The sequence below is a fragment of the Mirounga leonina genome, unplaced genomic scaffold (assembly GCF_011800145.1).
Source record: "Mirounga leonina isolate KUSES-001 unplaced genomic scaffold, KU_Mleo_1.0 Mir_151, whole genome shotgun sequence".
In the NCBI taxonomy this organism is placed as follows: domain Eukaryota; kingdom Metazoa; phylum Chordata; class Mammalia; order Carnivora; family Phocidae; genus Mirounga; species Mirounga leonina.
The window spans coordinates 50,039,984-50,059,490 of record NW_023270377.1 but is presented as its reverse complement, the minus strand read 5'-3'; the positions used below and the strand labels follow the sequence as shown (position 1 = coordinate 50,059,490).

The window sequence follows — 19,507 nt, the reverse complement described above, 5'->3', positions numbered from 1 at the left end:
CAACTCATTTTCTGAGGCTAGTGTATCCTTAATACCAGAACTACAAGTATGAGAAAGGAAAATTGCAGGCTAATCTCATCATAAATATAGATTTTTTTTTTAAATCAGCAAAAGTAATACATAAATTTAAAAAAGTTAATACATCACAATTAGTTGGGCCTAATCAAGGAATATAAGGTGGTTCAACATTAGAAAACCTATTAATATAAATCATTATAGGAACCAATCAAAAAAAATTATTGAACTATTTTAAGAGCCACAGAAAAGACAGTTGAGAAAACTAAATGTTCCCTGTAAAATGCATTTTCTCTGAAACCAATACTACACTATATGTTAACTAACTTGTATTTAAATTAAAAAAATAAAAAAATACATTTTCTTAACAAATTATTGATGGAAACATAACCTCATAAAGAGCAGATCAAACAAAATTAGGAAATACCACACTTAATGATGAAACATGAAACACCTTCCTTCTAAATTTAGAGACAAGCCAAATGCTATCACCGCTTCCATTTCAGATGATTCTGGATAAACTTGCTAATGGAGTTGATTCAAGAAAAACAATCATTAAAGGTATACATTTGGGAAATAAAAAAAACTGTCATTATTTGCAGAAGATCAGTATTCAAAAGCAAATTGTACTTCTATACACCAATGAGAAACAACCATTTGCAAAAATAACAAAAAATATAAAATACTGATGGGAAATCCAACAAGATATATTCAACATTTTGAAATAAATTATTATTAAGGATAAACAGTGATTACATGGTATATAATATGCTTAATGTGGTGCCAGCCATCTAACAAGTATATTTCCATCACCATTATTATTACTATGAAGTAAAAGTAAACTTTCTGAGAAACATGGAAGAAGACATATAAGATATATATGAATAGGAAGACTCGCCATCATAAAGATAATTCTCTCCAAATTGATATCAAAGTAATTCTAACCAAAATCTTAATTTGTTTTCCATTTTGGTGGATCTTACGAGCTACTAAAGAAAAAGTGGGTCTTAAAAATTTCAAATGAATGATACCATACTGAACACTCCGGAGCATTTATGTAGGAAATAAGCTCCCAAAAGAGACTAGAAAACACTTGTGTGTTTGACAATTTTAATGCATATTTTAAAATGTCAAGCTCGCCTTCACCTAGCACTAGGTTTCCTTCTGGTTCTAAACAGCTGTTACTGGTGCGCAATGGGCAAATCTTATGGCGCCTTGGTTCCCACGCTGCCTCCTTTCCTCACTTGTTACTTGCCTTTGAGCCCTAGTATTTTGGGGTTTGAATCAACATCAAATAAATCAGAAAGTTTAAGTACAATAAGAAACATACTGCTTTCCATTTCAGTCTGACACCCCCCCACCCCCAACACCCTGATTCCATTTTGGGACATAACTTGTTTTTTTCTCAAATACACATCTTCTTTGAGAAGACGGGAAAGAAAACAGCTCTGGGATTGATTTGTGGTTTTGTTCTGATCAAGGTGGACTTGGTGGATCTGGTTCAATTTGTAATTTTTGTGTCTAAACACAAACCAAACCATCAAGTGGCTTACGAAAGTAACTCCTTTGCCTCAGGGGAGAACCAATACTTATGTTTGTCATTTGGGGGCTAGCTCTAAAGAGACATGCTTCTTTAACAGTTCTAGGTATGAAGCTAAGTGTCTTCTAAAATCTACTGGTTAGTTTATAGGTTTTAAAAATTTCTCTATAAATGGCATCTTGCTATACTGAAGCTGCTTGTGTATTTTGCTCAATAGTATTTGTGTCTTCCATCCCTGTTGGGACTCACACCTAAAGTTCATTTATCTTTTTTTTTTTTTTAAAGATTTTATTTATTTATTTGACAGAGAGAGAGAGACAGCGAGAGAGGGAACACAAGCAGGGGGAGTGGGAGAGGAAGAAGCAGGCTTCCCGCCGAGCAGGGAGCCTGATGCGGGGCTCAATCCCAGGACTCCAGGATCATGACCTGAGCTGAAGGCAGACACTTAATGACTGAGCCACCCGGGTGCCCCTAAAGTTCATTTATCTTAACAGTTGTGTGCTTTTCCATAATATGAATATACCACAGATTGTGAATCTATTTTGCTGTTGTTTTCAGTTTTTTTGCTCTCAAGAATAGTGCTAGAGTGAATGTTTTGTTCATGTCTTCTGATGCACATGAGCAAAAGGTAAGAACAGAAGGAATCTGTGATCCGTTTTTTGTTCTTTAAGATGTATGTATTTTAAAGAGAGAGAGAGAGTGTACAAGCAGAGAGAGGGCTGAGGAGAGGGAGATAGAGACTCCTCAAGCAGACTCCCCACTGAACTGAGCACGGAGCCTGACGTGGGGCTCAATCCCAGGGCCCTGAGATCATGATCTGAGCAGAAACCAAGAGTCAGCCACTCAACCAACTGAGCCACCCAGGTGTCCCAGGAATCTGTGAACTTTTTGCCCAGAGCTACTCCCAACCTCCCTGCCAACCCTGACTTGAGAATGGCAGCAGAAACCAGTTTTCCTGCTAGAGGTGGTAGGCTCAATTTGGAATAGGAGCAGAGGGCTAAAGACCCTGGTTTCTACAATGTAAAGCATGGGTTTAGTTTAGAAAAAATGGGGGGAAACTCACAGCTTTGCAAGCCTGAGGCTGCAGTCCAAGTTTGGGTAACTGGTAGATGAGCAGCATTTCACAGAAAAATCCTAGCAATTAGAGAGCCGTGGAAGGTCTGAGATAGCTCTCCACATATCTCCAGCTTGCTGAGGAGCTATGCATGCATGGAGGAGACCTTGAGAAAGTCTTCCTACACTAGCTTGATTTTTGAAAACGATGTTAAAAAGCAATACTCCTCATATTATTGGATTTCAAGGACATGTTTTAAATTTTAATTATTAAATATAAAGTCTGCATTTTAGAAGCTTTTAAAAATATCAGAGACAAAGTTTTATAAGGTTTTGTATTATTTTGTGGAAGGGTGAAGTTACTAACTTCATTGTTATCTACTATTGATTATGCATTTAAAATTTTCTAATTAATCATGAAAATGAAAGGAATAAAGAGTAAATATTTCAAACCATCAAGGAAATGAATTGCAATGGAAAAAAGAAACAACTCAAGCAGTAAAAATGAAGGCAAGAAAAGTGGGAAAATGGAAATAATAGATTAAGCTTTAATTTTAATAATTTTTATCATGAATAGATACTGAATTTTCTGGAATGTTCTTTCTGTATCTCTTGAGATCTTAGATTTTTATCTTTTGATCCTTAATAAGGTAAGTTGCATTAACAGAATTTTTAAATGTAGAATCAAGGGGCGCCTGGGTGGCTCAGTTGTTAAGCGTCTGCCTTTGGCTCAGGTCATGATCTCAGGGTCCTGGGATTGAGCCCCGCATCAGGCTCCCTGCTCAGCAGGAGTCTGCTTCTCCCTCTCCCACTCCCCCTGCTTGTGTTCCCTCTCTCGCTGTGTCTCTCTCTGTCAAATAAATAAAAATCTTAAAAATAAATAAATAAATGTAGAATCAAATTTGCATTTCTAGTGTAAACCCAGTGTGGTAGTCAATTCAGTCTGCAAACCCAGAACTCCAGCAAAGGTAAGCAGATGCCCTCCAGAGAGATTCTATCTCCAAAGTTTCCTTATCTCTCTCAATTTCTGTTTGATCTTTATTTGGATAAGTTCTGAGGGTATCAGCTTTTCTCTCTCTTTCTGTCTTTCTTTCTTTCTTTCTTTCTTTCTTTTTCTTTCTTCCTTCTTTTTTTGTTGAAAGCAACATGCTTTTTAATATTTGTTATAAGCAAGGAGACAGGGAGATAGTTCTAGAAGCACTGTCTCTGTCAATTTCTTGTTAGCAATATTCCACCCCACATTTTTAGTTGTTTTTACCATGAGATATTTCTTTAAGTTTATCTACTTCACCACTGCATTGGAAATAGAAACCAAACATGCAATGTTATAAATAAAATAAATCTGGCAGTAGTTGCTTTACTTAAAATGTGTGTACTCTACACAACTACCCCTTGGAAATGATATTATCAAAATGATCTATGGTTTTAATTTGCTAAAACCAGGCTGTCTGTATTCAAATCTTGGTTCTATCTTTTCCAATGATAGGACTCAGATATTATTCCTCAATTCCAGAAATGTACATTGAGAATTTTATATGCACCTAAAGTTTACTGTCCCTGTGCAACAAAATCTTCAAAAGAGCACAGTGCCAGAAAGTTTATTAGGAAGGGAGCACTTTTAGTCCCTAAGCCAATTCTGACAGAGTTTTCTTTCACCAGTTTATGACAAATAGGTTCCAGGTGATAGGTTGATGTTTGCGGTTTATCATTGTTTCTTTTAGTTAAAACTTTCTTGGAAGAGAGAGTGTTTTGGTCAATTGGATTTTTGGGTTCATTGAAGATGAATACTTTTTTTCAAAAATTTTTGAAAGAGGTGCTAGTGTGCAGTGGGAAAAACGTTGGGTAAAGAATCAGAATAGTTTTGACTCTAGTGCTTAGAAGCTGTGTGATCCTTTATACATGTGTATAAAGCAAGGGTAATCATTTCTAGTCAGGAAGGTTGTTGCAGGAGGAAATTGGATAATCCATGTAAAATGCCTGGCACACAGGAGGGATCTCAGGTCTTGCTTGCCTCTTCTCTGCCTTCCATCGCTGAAAATATATTTATTTATTTGTTTTCCTTTCTGAATAAATACATTCAAAGTGGAGTTTAAGTATTCATTCATTCATTCATTCATTCATTCAAAACTATACTCATTAAATAATTTTAAAGCACCTACACTCTGCCAGGGACATGTTAGCTCTGAGAAAATGATGACAATAAGATACATATTGTTCCTGTTTTCAAAGAGCTTATGGGTTAGGGATTTATGTCTTATAGTGCTTCAGGGTCAATATCTTGAGTATAATTTGTCCCTAGAGAAGGGTAATTCCAGGCATCTGAAGTCTCCAGTTAGATGGGTTTGACAATATTTCAGTATTGCCATCTGGGTCTTGTGTTGTGTTATGTTCTTTATCGAGTGACAACAATGTATTACAAAGGCCCTCTGTAATGGCCAGGACTAGCTACATAATTGCAGGGCCCCATGCAAAATAAAAATGAGGCCCCTGGCTCAAAAATTTTTAAGAATTTCGAGATGATGATAGTAGAGGATTTAATTAAGCACAGGGCCATTCTGAGTAGGGGGGAGGGGGGCGTGTGACTATAGGACGTGGCCCTCGTCATGGCTGTATGGAGCTACCAAAGCCTGGGAAAAGATTTCTTTTCAACTAAGATCAGACTTATGGGAAAATGCGAGTTGCAGAGTCAGATGAAGACATGAGAATGGTATTTCTTTTACTTCTAATAGCAGAGGTGGAGGAAATAATGTGACTCACTAAGTAGTTATTTCATTAAATAAATATTTACTGAGTGCCTCTTATATGCTCAACACTGTGGTAGGAGCTGAGGATATACTGGAAAACACAACAGACCATGTCCTAACTTTTATGGACCATAGGCTACCCATGTGGAAAACAGAAAAAAGGAATAAGTAAATATCACTGATTATGGACTAGTGATACCACATCGAAGGCACTAGACTGGGCCCTCATCGGGAAAGACAGGATGGAGGACGTTACTTGTAGTGGTCAAGGAGGGCCTCCTTGTGCGGCTACCTACCATGAGGCTTTCAAGCACTGCATTTGGAGAGAAAGAGTCAATTCTAGCTCCTTCACTTACTAGTTATGGGATTTGGGGCAAAGTCACATAGTGTCTTCTGCCTCGGTTTTCTTACGTAAATGAGAATAACAATAGTATATACCTTATAAGGTCCATGTGAAAATTAAATTAAGTGAGTTAATTAAGTGCTGTTTTTCAAGTTAAAGTTAAGCAACAGACTTCCCAGGCAAGGAGGAATCAGCCTTGCAGAGAGCTGTGGGGAGAATCTCTGGCTGAAGAAACAGTCATTGCAAAGGCTCTGGGGTATTTCAAGAACTTGCCAGAGACCTCTGTGCAGGGAGTAGAGCACGGGAGAGACACAGGGCTATGGATGGGAGCGTGACGGGGGGCAGGGGCCAGATTTGGAATTAGGAAGCTAATTTCCTGCACAAAAGATAATGACTGATACTAATTCACATACCTTGTAAACCAAATCGACTCATTTATTTGAATCAGAAAACATATCAGAAATAGCTGAAGCTAGCTTCCCAATTGTTTCCTTTAATGGCTGATTACAAATTATTTTTTTCCAACGCATGAGTAGACTGGTCACCAAAAGAAATAACTTAGGAACATTGAAAAAAACACACCCAAATCTCTGACACAGGGTGTTACATTCCTAATGCAACACAAAAGCCACTTGCAAAGCCTAAAACACAGGCTCCAAAGCACTTCTAGAAATGAACAGGAGGTCACTCTGCCACGTAAAGTTTTGTCACCATTTTATCGTCCCCTCCTTCATGTTCAGGTCACTGCCACCCACGGACACAGACTTTTGCAGCCCATGTGACATAAGCAGAGCAGAATTTCTACCAGATAAACCAACTTTGTTAGCGATAATCAAAAGTTGGCCAAATTTCAGATACCACCAAAGGCTTGTGTATTTCATCAAAGAAGAAATCTAGGGGGTGTGGGGAAAGAAAGCCAAAACCCTAGAGGAGGAGTTAAGAAAGAAGGAGGTGGCAGTTAGGCTTCATAAACAACTCTACCTTGTGCAGCTAACTCTTTCCACCTCTCTTTGTTCTGCTGGATGATGTCCACCAGGTTGTTTTTGAAGCTCTGTAGGTCTACGCTTGTCAGGGAGTAGTCTGGGGAATAGGTTCCGTCGTTCACGGTGCCTTTCATATTTGATCGTCTAAACAAATCAACGCTGCGAACACAAGAAAGGTGCTGAAGCTAATAGTCACAATGAAAAAAAAAAAAAAGCCCCCAAAACACAAAGGTCAAGATATGAAATGAGGGAGCAAAGCCTGAAACACTTTACAAAACCAAACGCTGACCCAGAAAGGCAAGTGCTCAGGCCCGGTTTGGAGGGTGCGGCCGGGCTGCTCACGTCCCTCCTTTTCTCCTCTCAGGGAGAGGGCAGGGACTCTGGCTGGAAGTCCCTGGGTCGGTCAAGGACTCCCAGAGCAGCAGGTTGGAGCACTCTTGCATCTTGGGGTGGCTAGGCCTGATTAGAACAGTGGAAACTTGAGGTGAGCTGACTTAGCAGTGAATCCATTGGTGGACATAGCTGACTTAGCAGTGAATCCACTGGTGGACATCAATAAAGGGGCATCACGATTCTGGAGCCCTAAGTGGGGGCTCCCCCGAATCTTCCTCGGGTAGAACATTTCCTCAGTGTCCTCACTGGGGCCCCATGTAGAGAGTCTGTTGGTGTGCCACTAGCAAAAGTTGTGTGTTCGGATGGACAAGAATTTAAGCATGACTGGTTTCAACTGGAAGCTTTAAATAATATGCCTTAACAAATTTATTGATGAAAAGTGTTCAGCTTGAAATACTGTAAGTGATTGTATATATAATGGATGTTACTGTTACATGTTATACACATCTATTGACCCACATCAGCTACAAGCCTTCTTTTGGTATAGGATTCTCCCCAGATGTACAAGTGGGTTGTAATTGGTTTGTTTGTAAGCAAACTGACACAACTAGATATGTTAATATCCAAGGCATAACACATGCATTTGCATGAAAATTCAGATATTTTCAGTCTCCTGAGTATTGAATACTCTTGTGTTATACTCATTAGACACACTTTGCAGTGGGTATCAAGTGAATTTCAAAGGCAGATGCAATATCACACCTAGCCACTAGGTGGAAATACTACCTAATAATTCTTTTAAGAACGTCCTGCCCTGCTGTAAGAGATAATAAGATAATCTTAAGTAAAAGGTTATTAAACAACACAAAGATAAAAAAGGATGCAAAAAGGGAGAAAATATCAAACCTGCTCGCCCCATAGGAAGAAGTGTCTGTCTTTGAGGCTTCCTCTATAAGAGGAGTAATAATTTTCTCTGTTGAGTCTGTCAGAAGAGAAAATGTTGGCTCTACTATGAAATCAATGAAACCTACAAAAGCAAAAAAATATATATATTTATAAATTGAAACATTACAATTTCTTGAATTCTAAAATCTGTAATAATGAAGAGTTTGACGCACCTGATAGTAACTATCAGCTATAACACTGGTTCAGCTTACCCTGTGCAATTATTTTCAATCTAATAACAATCTTTTTTTAAAAATTCTAATAACATAATCTTTAGAGATAGTTTAATAGCTCTATAAAATAATCTCCCAAGTAGTGGAAGTGATCCAATTTTAAGCCTGATAACTCGTGTATATTGGCTTTCCTATTTAATATTCAGTTTTATACTCTTGTTAACAATAAATTCAAATCTAACCAGAGTGAATATAATTTCCTCTCTCAGTGAGAGGGATCATTACTTTTCTGAAAGGTCTCCACTTGCTTTTCGAATTTATTACTAATCAACAAAAAATAATATCTAAGCTTCAAAGAAACGAAATAATTGAAGTTTTTTCTCAGGCCACAGGAAGGCAACCGCTTTTTCCCCCTTACTGTATCAGTCAGAGCTTTCTGCCAGTGTGTTAATATTTCAAATTGCTGTTTATTATTCTCTGGATGTAAAGTGTTAGTTCACAGCCTGTGGGTGTGTTCTGTCAAATCAGTGAAGAGAACAGTAACATCTCTGGGAGACAGCATTATTCCCACCACCTTGAGATGTCAGGATGAATAACAACTTTAAATGTAAAGTACTCATCAAGATAGAAAATGACACATAGAGAGGAGGGGGCACTGTCCTCTAGGGAGCCCTTCCCCCGTGGTGTTTAGGTGGAGGAGACAACCTATTGCGCACTCTGTACACACTTCAACACTAAAAGTCCCTGGAGAGGTGTGCCCCTGGAAATCAAGTGCTTGTGGCCTCACACCTGGGAGCTACGAACGACCGTCCAAATATAAGAGGAAACTGGAGGGAGGCTTTTTAAGGGCTACTGTGCCCAGAAATATCCACATTTGAAGAATATCCCATCCATCAGATACAAATAATTCACATTTCAAGTAACTGGATTAGTAATAGTATACATTAGGGTGCCTTTTTTTTTAAGGGAGGGCGAGAGGGTGGGGGAGGGGCAGAGGGAGAGACAGAATCCCAAGCAGGCTCCACACCTGGTTGGAGCCCACAGGGGGCTCAGGGCTCGATCTCACAACCCTGAAATCACGCCCCCCCCCCAAATCAGAGCCGGACATGTAAATGCGGCCCCTAAGGTGCAATTTTAATTCAAGAAAACTTCAATAGTTCTGTGTTTTAATTGATGCCTTCGACTCAAAGCAATGTTAATTGGCTACCGGTGTGCTACTTCCGTTCTGTCTGTGGTTTTAAATGCCTGGGATACGGAGCCTCGCAAATGATGTGTCACCTCCACTAACAGGATAGCAATTTATATTATTACGGCAACAAGCCTCAGAAACTTCCCTTCTTTCCAGCTTGCCTGAGGAGGTTCTTACCCTGTCACATTCACACCTGCTAAACAATGGTAGGCACCTATGTTATGGTAGCTAGAAAAATAGCTTTTGGAACTTGGATGGGAAGGGGCAAATGTCAGAGCAAGAAGCTTTCTGACAGTTGACTGCTGCTTTGTAGGACTTGGTACGGAAGCAGCTAGAGAGGTTAGGCGGGCATCCTTATGTTTATTAATCTTAACAGCGCAGTCATAAAGATGCTGGCTCTGGGAATAACCATTACAAATATTTGGACCATGCAGCATAGCAACAATATGTTTTAATAATGGGCTGAACTTGCCGGCTTATCTACTTATATCAAAAGAATTTTTTTCTGAAGGAATATAAGCTACTGTATTAAATATATATTGCAAACTTAGTGATAACACAGATATATTAATATTTTCATTACATTGTCCTACATACAAAGGATTGAATTACAGATTACAATCGTCAGCAACAAAACACAAAAAATGCTGTCTCTTACACAAGAAGAAAGTCCATTATTTGAAAAGGGGTTACAAGTCAAATAACAATTACATTTACTAATACGCTGATTGAACTACATTTTGTGAGAATTTTTCCAAAATTCTTATCATTCAGCACCATATACATCAGTCTGAAGATCAAATTTATTATGAATATGAAGTGAGGTTTTCATGGATGTTGCCCCTTTGAACAACATGGTTTATCCATTTGAAAACTGGCTCACACACACCCACCCTCCATAACCACCATTCCTGAGTAGTACCTATTTGTGACTGGGCCACCATCGTTGACTTCCGATCACAAAGTGGGGAAAATGGAAGTCCTAATTCAGCTTCTTTATCTCCCTGTGAAAGGAAAGCTCATTAGTACAGACTTGGGTTGGAGACGCTTAGATAATGAGCAGTCTAGATACAAAGTCTAAAAAAAGCCACATCTTTATTTTAATTGGCACTGTGTTTTTATTTATTTAATTTTTATAAAACCAAAGGTATAGTCCAAGTTGATGTAACTTTACTCAGTCTCCCTTTTGAGGACATATATGTTACTGAAGAAAAAAAAAATGAGCATTTTCAGCAAGTGGAGACTCTGCTTTGGCATTACAACCCCTTTACTATAAAGAGACAAATCTTTGCTCTTTGGAATTTTCAGCAGCTACCATAAAATAGTCATCTCTGTGTGTTATTTCACATTTAATTAACACTCAAGCTCGTGGATTTTTATGCTCTTTTTTCCCCCATGCCAAGTACATCACACAGATCTTCAAGTATCAAGACTTCATGATTGTACTGCTTTTTGAAATTAAAAGTATATTAACATTTTGAAACATCTTTCCATTTATTAATTGAATCTCCCACAGCAAATATTGAATTTTAATTGAATTCAATTTTAATTGAATCTCCCACAGCAAATATTGAAGAATATCTTCAACACTTTTACTTTCTGTGTGCATCATTTTATTTTAATATAGTCTCAGAAAATTGAAATGTCAATGATTTTTATTATTTGATCTTATCTATGGTAGGTTAATTGAGCACATATGTTAAAGAATTCCATTTATGTTTGGGTTCAACACCACAAGAACTAATTCAATTTTCATCTCCTAAAATGAAGGCTGCTCTGGGCAAAACGTTCTCTTCACAAGGTTTATCAAACATCAAACACAGGTTCTTTCCTTTGCATTCAAGGGGATATGCTTACAAAAGAAAGAGAAGCTACTTTACTTTCTTCTCTTCGCTTCAATTTTCTGGCTATTTGAAAGAATGCCTCGGACTCTATTTTTTCCTACGCTATAGTATCTTCATGGACTATACCGGCCTTGTGTAAGGCCACAATTTAGGACACACGGCCAGTTTCTGAAGTCAGAAGACAAAAGGGAAGGGCCTTCACTTTTGCATTGATGTGGAGCCCATGTAACAATGGTAACAACGGACCGCCTACTGGAGGAATTCTGAGTTCCCACTCACTCGGCGACCTTGAACACCTTTTCTCATGATCTTTACAAAATCATGTCAATATGTTTTATGGGCTTTACAATTTTTCATTGACAATGTTGCCTGGTGCACTTCCTCTAAACCATGCCTCTGATTATAAGGAGGAGAAAGTTTGAAATCAGAATTGTTTGACGAAAATCTAGATATGGTCACCAGAGAAGTAGGCAAAGTAGCTGCAAATGGGTATATTTTACTCTCATGACTTAGAGAAAATGGGGCGTAGAATTTCCATGACCTCCTTCAGCAGCCATGCTCCTTCCTTAGAGGATAATGACACCCATTCCATTTGGAATTAATATTTACATCCAGGGCAAGGAATTATTAGTGCCATCAGCCTTGGAGCTATAAAATACACACTTGGATCCCTGCTGTCCAATTGGTTCTCTCTGTTACTTTAGACATATCACAACCTTTGCTGAAATGAATTCTCATATGTTACCTCACTTGGTAATTGAGGTTAACTCATATTAGGAATAAAGATATCATAGTATCTACCTAGTAGGATTATCCTGAGGCTATCTAAGGTAATTTACATGAAGACTAGTATTCGGTAAACAGTCATTAATATTAGCAAATAAGAACCACACTTCTTCCAGGTAAAGAGGATTGAGAGTACACTATCCATGATGAGCACTGAGTATGGTACAGAAGTGTCGCATCACTTTATGGTACACCTGAAGCTAATATAACATTATATGTTCTAGAGGGGAGGGAGGTTGGGGGATGGGTTAGCCTGGTGATGCGTATTAAAGAGGGCATGTCCTGCATGGAGCACTGGGTGTTATACGCAAACAATGAATCATGGAACACTACATCGAAAACTAATGATGTGATGTATGGTGATTAACATAACATAATAAAAAAAAGACAAATAAATAAGAATCATAATAATAGCAAAGATACAGAACTGTGAGATATTTATGATGTCTAATGCATATTTTGGATGGTGTTAAACCACAGGAAAAAAGATTGGTACTTAATTGAGCATGTGGCGGAGAAGCATTGGCTTCCCCCCCACACACACCCTGTTTTCTAGCAGGGGATTGACCGACAGGAGTTCTACTTTTGAAAGATTGATTTGTCAGCAGTGTGGGGGATGACAAGAAGTGAACTGAAGATGACTCTTGGGCTTCACACCTGAATGAAGAGGAGTCTTTGGTACCACTAATAGAAGTAAGACAATATGAATGAGGGCTGGATTTGAAGACTATCATGGATTTGATTTTTAGCATATTGAGAATAAGGTACAAGAATAATATCATTGTTTATGTTAAACTATAAATAATAATATTGTTATTGTTAAAATAGAAATAAAGCTCCTCATGGACTTCATGGGAAATGCGATATTGGAGACACTTATCTGACCTATGAGGATATGACTGATTGGTTTTATTGATCGGGAGCTGCTGTCTGGTATTTTAATAGCTATATTTTTATACTATATAACAGAAGTTCTTTGATCTAAAAATGATAATTTGGGCCTGAAGAAGACACTGTGATGATTTATCTTCCATGAGCTAAATTTTATAGAATGCTAGATGGCAACATTTTCATATAGGACTTAGGCATTTGACAGATTTATGTAGGGTCCACCTTCCTATATTTGGAGTGAGAAATTTTATATTCTGTTTGCTTCTTGTATTCCACAATGGAATTGGGATATTAAATTTCCACTGCTAAAGCACATTGAAAGCTAAAGCACATTAATTATTTAATTTATTTATAAATATTTAAAGTGTTATCCTTTAGGGTGAATTAAGGCCATGAGTGCAAGATTAGTAGGGGGCCCTATAGCCAGACTCTGAGGGCACTATAAACAAAATAGGACAAGGCGGGGGTTACTACTAAATGAGAGGGAAAGATACGTAAAGAGAAAGTTGGATTCCCTGAGGATAAATTTGACAAACTTTGTAATTTTCCTTATAATATCCCTGAATAGGGAACATTTACTTTCCATCAAGATGAGATCAGGGGTCAAGGCAACAGACATTGTAAAAGTCAACTAGTTTTTCTTGGCGGATGTACTTTCATTTGAGGGCACTGCCTTCAGGAGGCCAAAAATGTACTTTCAAAAAAATCAGTAAAATACCGAATATACATATATTCTGGTACATTGATTTGTACAGTGGTTGGAGCCAAAAATATAGGGCCCTAAGGCACCAAACTCAATTAATTAATCAATGCCACTCAATTCTGTTTGTGGATCCCCGCATCCTTTCTTGGGGATGAGCCTGCAGGTGGGGAAGGGGAGAAAGTGACCCCAGCAACATGGAAACACCAGGCAGCCTGTGGTGCTCAAGCTCCTGCCTGTCTTCAGTTCCCCCGGAGGTTGCTGAGGTTTCTTCTCTGAAAGGCCACAACAAAGACCAATCATTATTTTTATATTTTCTTAACAGTGTGAGATGCTCTGATCACTGTCAACAGGATGTCAAATCCCATGACTTACTGGCACATTTCTTGTTTTTTGCATTTTATCCGAAGCCAAAGCAATTTCTATAGCTTTCGAGAACTGAAGAAGATAGAAAAGGGTGAAGTATAGAAATCCTGAGAAACCTTTTGCATTGAAACCTAAGTTTTAATCACAGAAGCCCTACCACCGATAAACATACAGGAAGCTCCTGACCACAGACCTGGAGGCCACTATAAGGCCAAGGATGAATTGGAGGGGCCACTAGTTCTATCTGGGAATTTAACTGAGGAGAAGGGGAAGAAGCAATAGTTTAGCCCTCCTGGCACAACCTACTTAAGGGATTTAGGCCACCTAATTATCTTCCTTCCTTCTAAAAACGGTCCTTCTAAATTCTAGAAAGCCACCAAAACTGTCTAAAAGTTTAATGATTATTATAGCTAACATATTCACTTTAAGCAAAATTTATGATGTGGTATAATTGTATTTTGTGAGTTATATTTTGTTGAACATTAGTACCCCTTGTATAATACTTGCATGCCTCTTAAAACTATGAGCTTTGGTTTTTACATTTTAAGTTATTATCCTGGCTCATAGCTAGGGTTCTTTATAGTGATGAATATTTCTTTGGTTGTGTCTGAATTTGTGATGCCAGATCCTTGGCTGGGAATGCACTAAGTACACTTTTATTAATGTGGGAAATAAAATCTATTTTGAGATAACACATTTTATACTACTTCTAGCAATGCTGAAGAACATAAGGGGCTTGATGGTATACAATTTAGAATAAATAATTACTTTGTCCTTCCCTCTCCAAAAAATTGCATTCCCAATTATTTGTTTGACAAGGTAATATGTATTGGTAAATGGAGATTTTACATAAATGTCCTTTTTTTTTAGTGTGTCACAAAACAACTAGTTGAAAAAGGGAAAAATTCACTTAGTTATTGGGTTCATATAGTATGAAGCATGAACAAATCTTTATTGGTAGTAACTTCTTATTATCTTGCCAACCTAATATGTCTGTTCAAAGAGAGAATAAAAAGCAAAAACCTGTCTTCCTGTACTAATGCCTTTTCCTTGGCCAGTCCCTGCATCTCTGATGTCTGTCTCATCACTCATAGTTGTAAAGAAGGGAGCATCTTCTGAATCCACACATTATAGTCAGAGGGCTAAGGCAACTGTGTTGAGCTGTGGGAACACTCGAGGAGAGGACATTAACTCTATTGATGAATATCACAATAGTGCTGTGAAACATGCTTTGGAGATGAGGACCTGCTTCATCATCTGTTGCTTATTAGAGACAGAAATAAGTTTCTCAAGGCTGCAAAATCTGGATACAATTCTGATCTTCTCAGGCTACAGTTTCTCATGGCTTTAGAAGGTACGCTTAAAGTAGCTACACCAAGAGTTGGGGATGTTTAAAGGATGGTACAGATATCTTGGTCAACCTTGGTTTGTCTTCCAGAAATACATTGTGTTTTAAAAATTCTTAATATCTATTTAAGCCCTTTGTTAGATAAAATAAACTTAGTAGACAAATTAATAAGAAAGTGACTTAGAAGTCAACACATCCCAAAATTCCTCAGGATTTTCCTGAAACATTAAATCACACGTATGTATATATATGTATGTACATATATGTATATATGTACACATATATGTATATGTGTGTATTTATATGTGCACACACACACCTCCAAAGGGCTAAAATATGGGATATGACAAAGAACAAGAGTACTGCGGGATTCATTTAGTTACTTGAATGCATGGAAACATTTTAGCTGTTGGCATCAATGTCATATGTTAGCATAAGTCTCATAAAGATAAACTTGTTTTGCTTGTGAACATGTTTGTTGGTAGTACAAACTCGCTTGTTTTGACCTTCACCTGTTTTGCAATATATCTTTCTGAAGGGGATTTGAAAGTCACTTACTTTTAAAAGTCCAGAGACTAAGAAATATAAGATTCCATTATTAAAAGCTCAATTCCTAAATCAACTTATTATGATCTGAAAGGAATTTCATAGTTGAAGAGAAGAGGGAATGCTAGCAGAGACAATTTGATTTTATAATAGTCCATATTAACATGTATGCTTTACTCTCCTTTGAGCTGTAAGTATCTCATCTTAAGGTCATTCAAGAAAAGACTGTCATTTCTGAACATTCTGGGGTGATACAAATGCTTATCATTGCCCATCAAGAATCTTGTCAAAAAAAACAAAACAAAACAAAAACCTGACACTTTCTTACTCTAACACAATCTGAAAAATGCAGATCATAAAAACATTCCAAATATTGATGCTATACCTATTCCAAGACTTGACCTTTTGTGTTGCATGCATATTAATCTCAATTTAGATATCTGAGTCACTGTTTATCAGGCACTGAGAATGACAGAATTGCTAAATAGCTTTACGGAACAGTTTCCCTCTACCCTGGATTTCAGATGTCAAAAATCACTGCGTGCTGGAAGCTTCATTATTACTATCAGTCACTTTTCTAGAAAACTCAAGAAGATAGTGAATTTCAAAAACATCTGGACTCAATTTCATTAAATTCATTATTCTCATGGTTCTGTAAGGCATTCTTTGGTTTGAAATCAATACAAGACAGGGATAATACAAGTCATGATACTGTTTAGATATCTAACAGTAATTTTCAAGAGTCTCTGGAATTTGAGGTGCCTGGGTGGCTCAGTTGTTAAGCGTCTGCCTTCGGCTCAGGTCATGATCCCAGGGTCCTGGGATCGAGCCCCACATCGGGCTCCCTGCTCAGCGAGAAGCCTGCTTCTCCCTCTCCCACTCCCCCTGCTTGTGTTCCCTCTCTTGCTGTGTCTCTCTCTGTCAAATAAATAAATAAAATCTATAAAATAAAAAGTCTCTGGAATTTATTAGAGACTTTTCTTAACACTGTTTTTTTTTTTTTTTTAGAGTTCAAGTCATTGATGAAGCACCTTTATTCTGATATATTCTTTTTTAAGTCAAGGAAAAACTTACGTACAAATCTTAAAAACATAAATTATGAACACATTTGTGTAATTAACAGTCAATTAATATATGAAACGTTTCCACTACCTCCAGAGATTCCCTTAACTTTTTCCAGTGAATCTCACCTCCTATAGGCACCCATCGTTCAGATTTCAATCACCAGAGATTAATTTTGCCAGTTTGGAGCTTCATATAAATGGAATCATACAGTATGTATTTTTTTGAGATTCATCCTTGTTTGTGTTATTAGTCCATTTTTTTAATTTTTGCGTGGTATTCCATTGTATGACTATACCATTTCTAGTATTGATGTAAATTGGACTATCATAAGTAATACTGTTATGACTACTCCACTTTTGGTGGGCATAAGCACCAGTTTTTCTGAGTTATACACCTGTGGGTGGACATGCTGGGTCATAGGGAATAGTAAGTTTCTCTTTAGTGATTGCTTACCAGTAGTTTTCAGATGGGTTGTAATGACCTATACTTCTACCTGTAATGCCTGGACTTGCAACTGGAGTCCAGTTGCTCCACAGCCTCAATAACACTTAATATTTTCAGTCCTTTTAATTTTAGCTCTTATGGTGAGGATGTAGAGGTATCGTGTCTGATCAAATTAGTCTGATTTTTTTTTTTTTAATTACTGATTTGTAGGAGTTCCTTACGCAATCTGTGAACAAGCCCTTGGACAGATATTTGTAGTACAAATATTTTCTCTCACTCTATGGCTTGCCTTCATGGTATTTTTGGAAGAGAAGAAGCTTTAAAATTTGCTCTTGTCCACTTTGCCTATTTTTTTTCTTTTTTTAGGCAGTGCTTTTTGTGTCTTTTCTAAGAAATATTTGGCTACCCCCCAAATTAGAGACATATTCTCCTAAGTTTTCCTCTAGAACCTTTAGAGTCGTGTTTTATATTAAGGCTGGGGTCAATCCTGAGTTAATATTTATATAAGGGACAAGATTCCTTTTCTCTCCTATATTTAATAAGTATCATTCCCTTGCTATTTACAAACTTTCCTTTCTCCATTGAAATGTTTTGTTGCTTTTGTAGAAAATCAAATGACAAGATAAGTATGGGTTCACTGTTCTATTTTATTGGTCTACTTGCCTGTCTCCATGTTAATAACACACTGTCTTGATGACTCTAGCTTTCTACTAAGTCATGTGATAAGGAGGTATAAATTCTCCAACTTTCTCAGTCTTTTTCAAAATTGTTTTGGCCATTTTCAGATTCTTACATTTCCATGTTGATTTTAGGATCAGCTCTCTTTCAACTGCTACAAAGAAGTCTGTTACAATTTCTGATAAAGATTATGTTAAGTGTATTAATCAATTTTGGAAGAATTGACATCTTAACATGTTAATCCATTAATGTGGTATACCTTTCAATCTACATAGATAGGTCTTTAAAAATCTTCTCTCAACAATACCCTGTGGTTTTCAGTGCTTAGGTTTTATATGCATTTAATTAAATATATTCTCACTTTTTATTTTTATGCTATTATAAATCATATTGTATTGAAATTTTTATTTCCAAGTTGTTTGTTGCCAGCATACAGAACTACAATTGATCCTACAACTCTGTTAAACTTATTCATCAGTTCTAGTAGCTTTTTAGAGATTCCTTAAAATTTTCTTTGTAGAAGCTCATGTTTCTGCAAATAAAGACAGTTCTTTTTATTTCTATCCAATCTATACTTTATTTTCTTCTATTTATTTTAATGGCTAGAGCTTCAAATGCCATGTTGAAAAGAAGTGGTAAGAGCAGATATCTTGAACTTAGCATGAAAGTGTTCAATATTTCACCAGGAAGTATTATGAAAGCTATTGACACTTTTTACCATGTTGAGAGAGGTCCCCTATTTCTAGTTTGCAGAAGGTTTTTGTAATTAGTTTCTTTTGAATTTTGTCAAATGCCTTTTCTGCATCTATTGACATGATAGTAGGATTCTTTTTTCTCTTAGTATAGTAAATTACTTTAAATGATTTTTTAATATTAAATCAACTCAGGTCATAAAATATACTCTTTTACTATATTGCTGGATTGGATTTGCTAACATTTAAAGGAATTTTCCAACTAGGTTCATGACAGATATGGGTATGTAATTTTCTTTACTTGCAAAATCTTCATCAGGTTTTGTCAGGGTTATACTGATAATTTTCCCTCTCACTCTGTGTTAAAACTGGCATTATTTCGTTTTGAAAAGCTTGAAAGAACTCACCATCTCTCATCTGAATTGAGAACTGAAATGAGAATTGAGAACTGAAATGAGAATTAAGAATTGAAACCATCTAAGCCTGAATATTTCTTCATGGAAAGAGTTTAAATTATAAATTCAATGTTTAAAAATAAATACATGGATATACAAATTACAATTTTTTCTTGTGTTTGTTTTGGTAATTTATATCTTTCAAAGAATTTGACATTTCTTCTAAATTGTCAAATGTATTGGCATAAATTGTGCATAATATTCCTTATCCTTTTACTATGTGTAGGGTCCATAATGATAACTTCTTTTTTATTTATAATTTGTGGGGTTTTTCTCTTTTTAAACTTGCTAATAATTTTATTTTTTTTTTCAAAGAACCAACTGCTTTCTTTGTTAATTTTTGCTATTGTTTGTCTTTGTCCTATTTCATTGAT

General features: G+C 36.8%; 1 protein-coding gene across 2 annotated transcripts in view; it reads right to left on the bottom strand.

Moving 5' to 3' along the window:
* PDE1A (phosphodiesterase 1A) overlaps positions 1 to 19,507 on the bottom strand; it is a 236,704-nt gene that overhangs the window by 21,482 nt on the left and 195,715 nt on the right. For both annotated transcript variants that reach the window (XM_035007595.1, XM_035007596.1), the window contains exons 11-13: positions 10,241 to 10,322; positions 7,918 to 8,038; positions 6,677 to 6,837 (exon numbers count right to left, since the gene is read on the bottom strand). In XM_035007595.1, the coding sequence (XP_034863486.1) occupies positions 6,677 to 6,837; positions 7,918 to 8,038; positions 10,241 to 10,322 (364 nt within the window). The remainder of the gene's footprint in view (positions 1 to 6,676; positions 6,838 to 7,917; positions 8,039 to 10,240; positions 10,323 to 19,507) is intronic.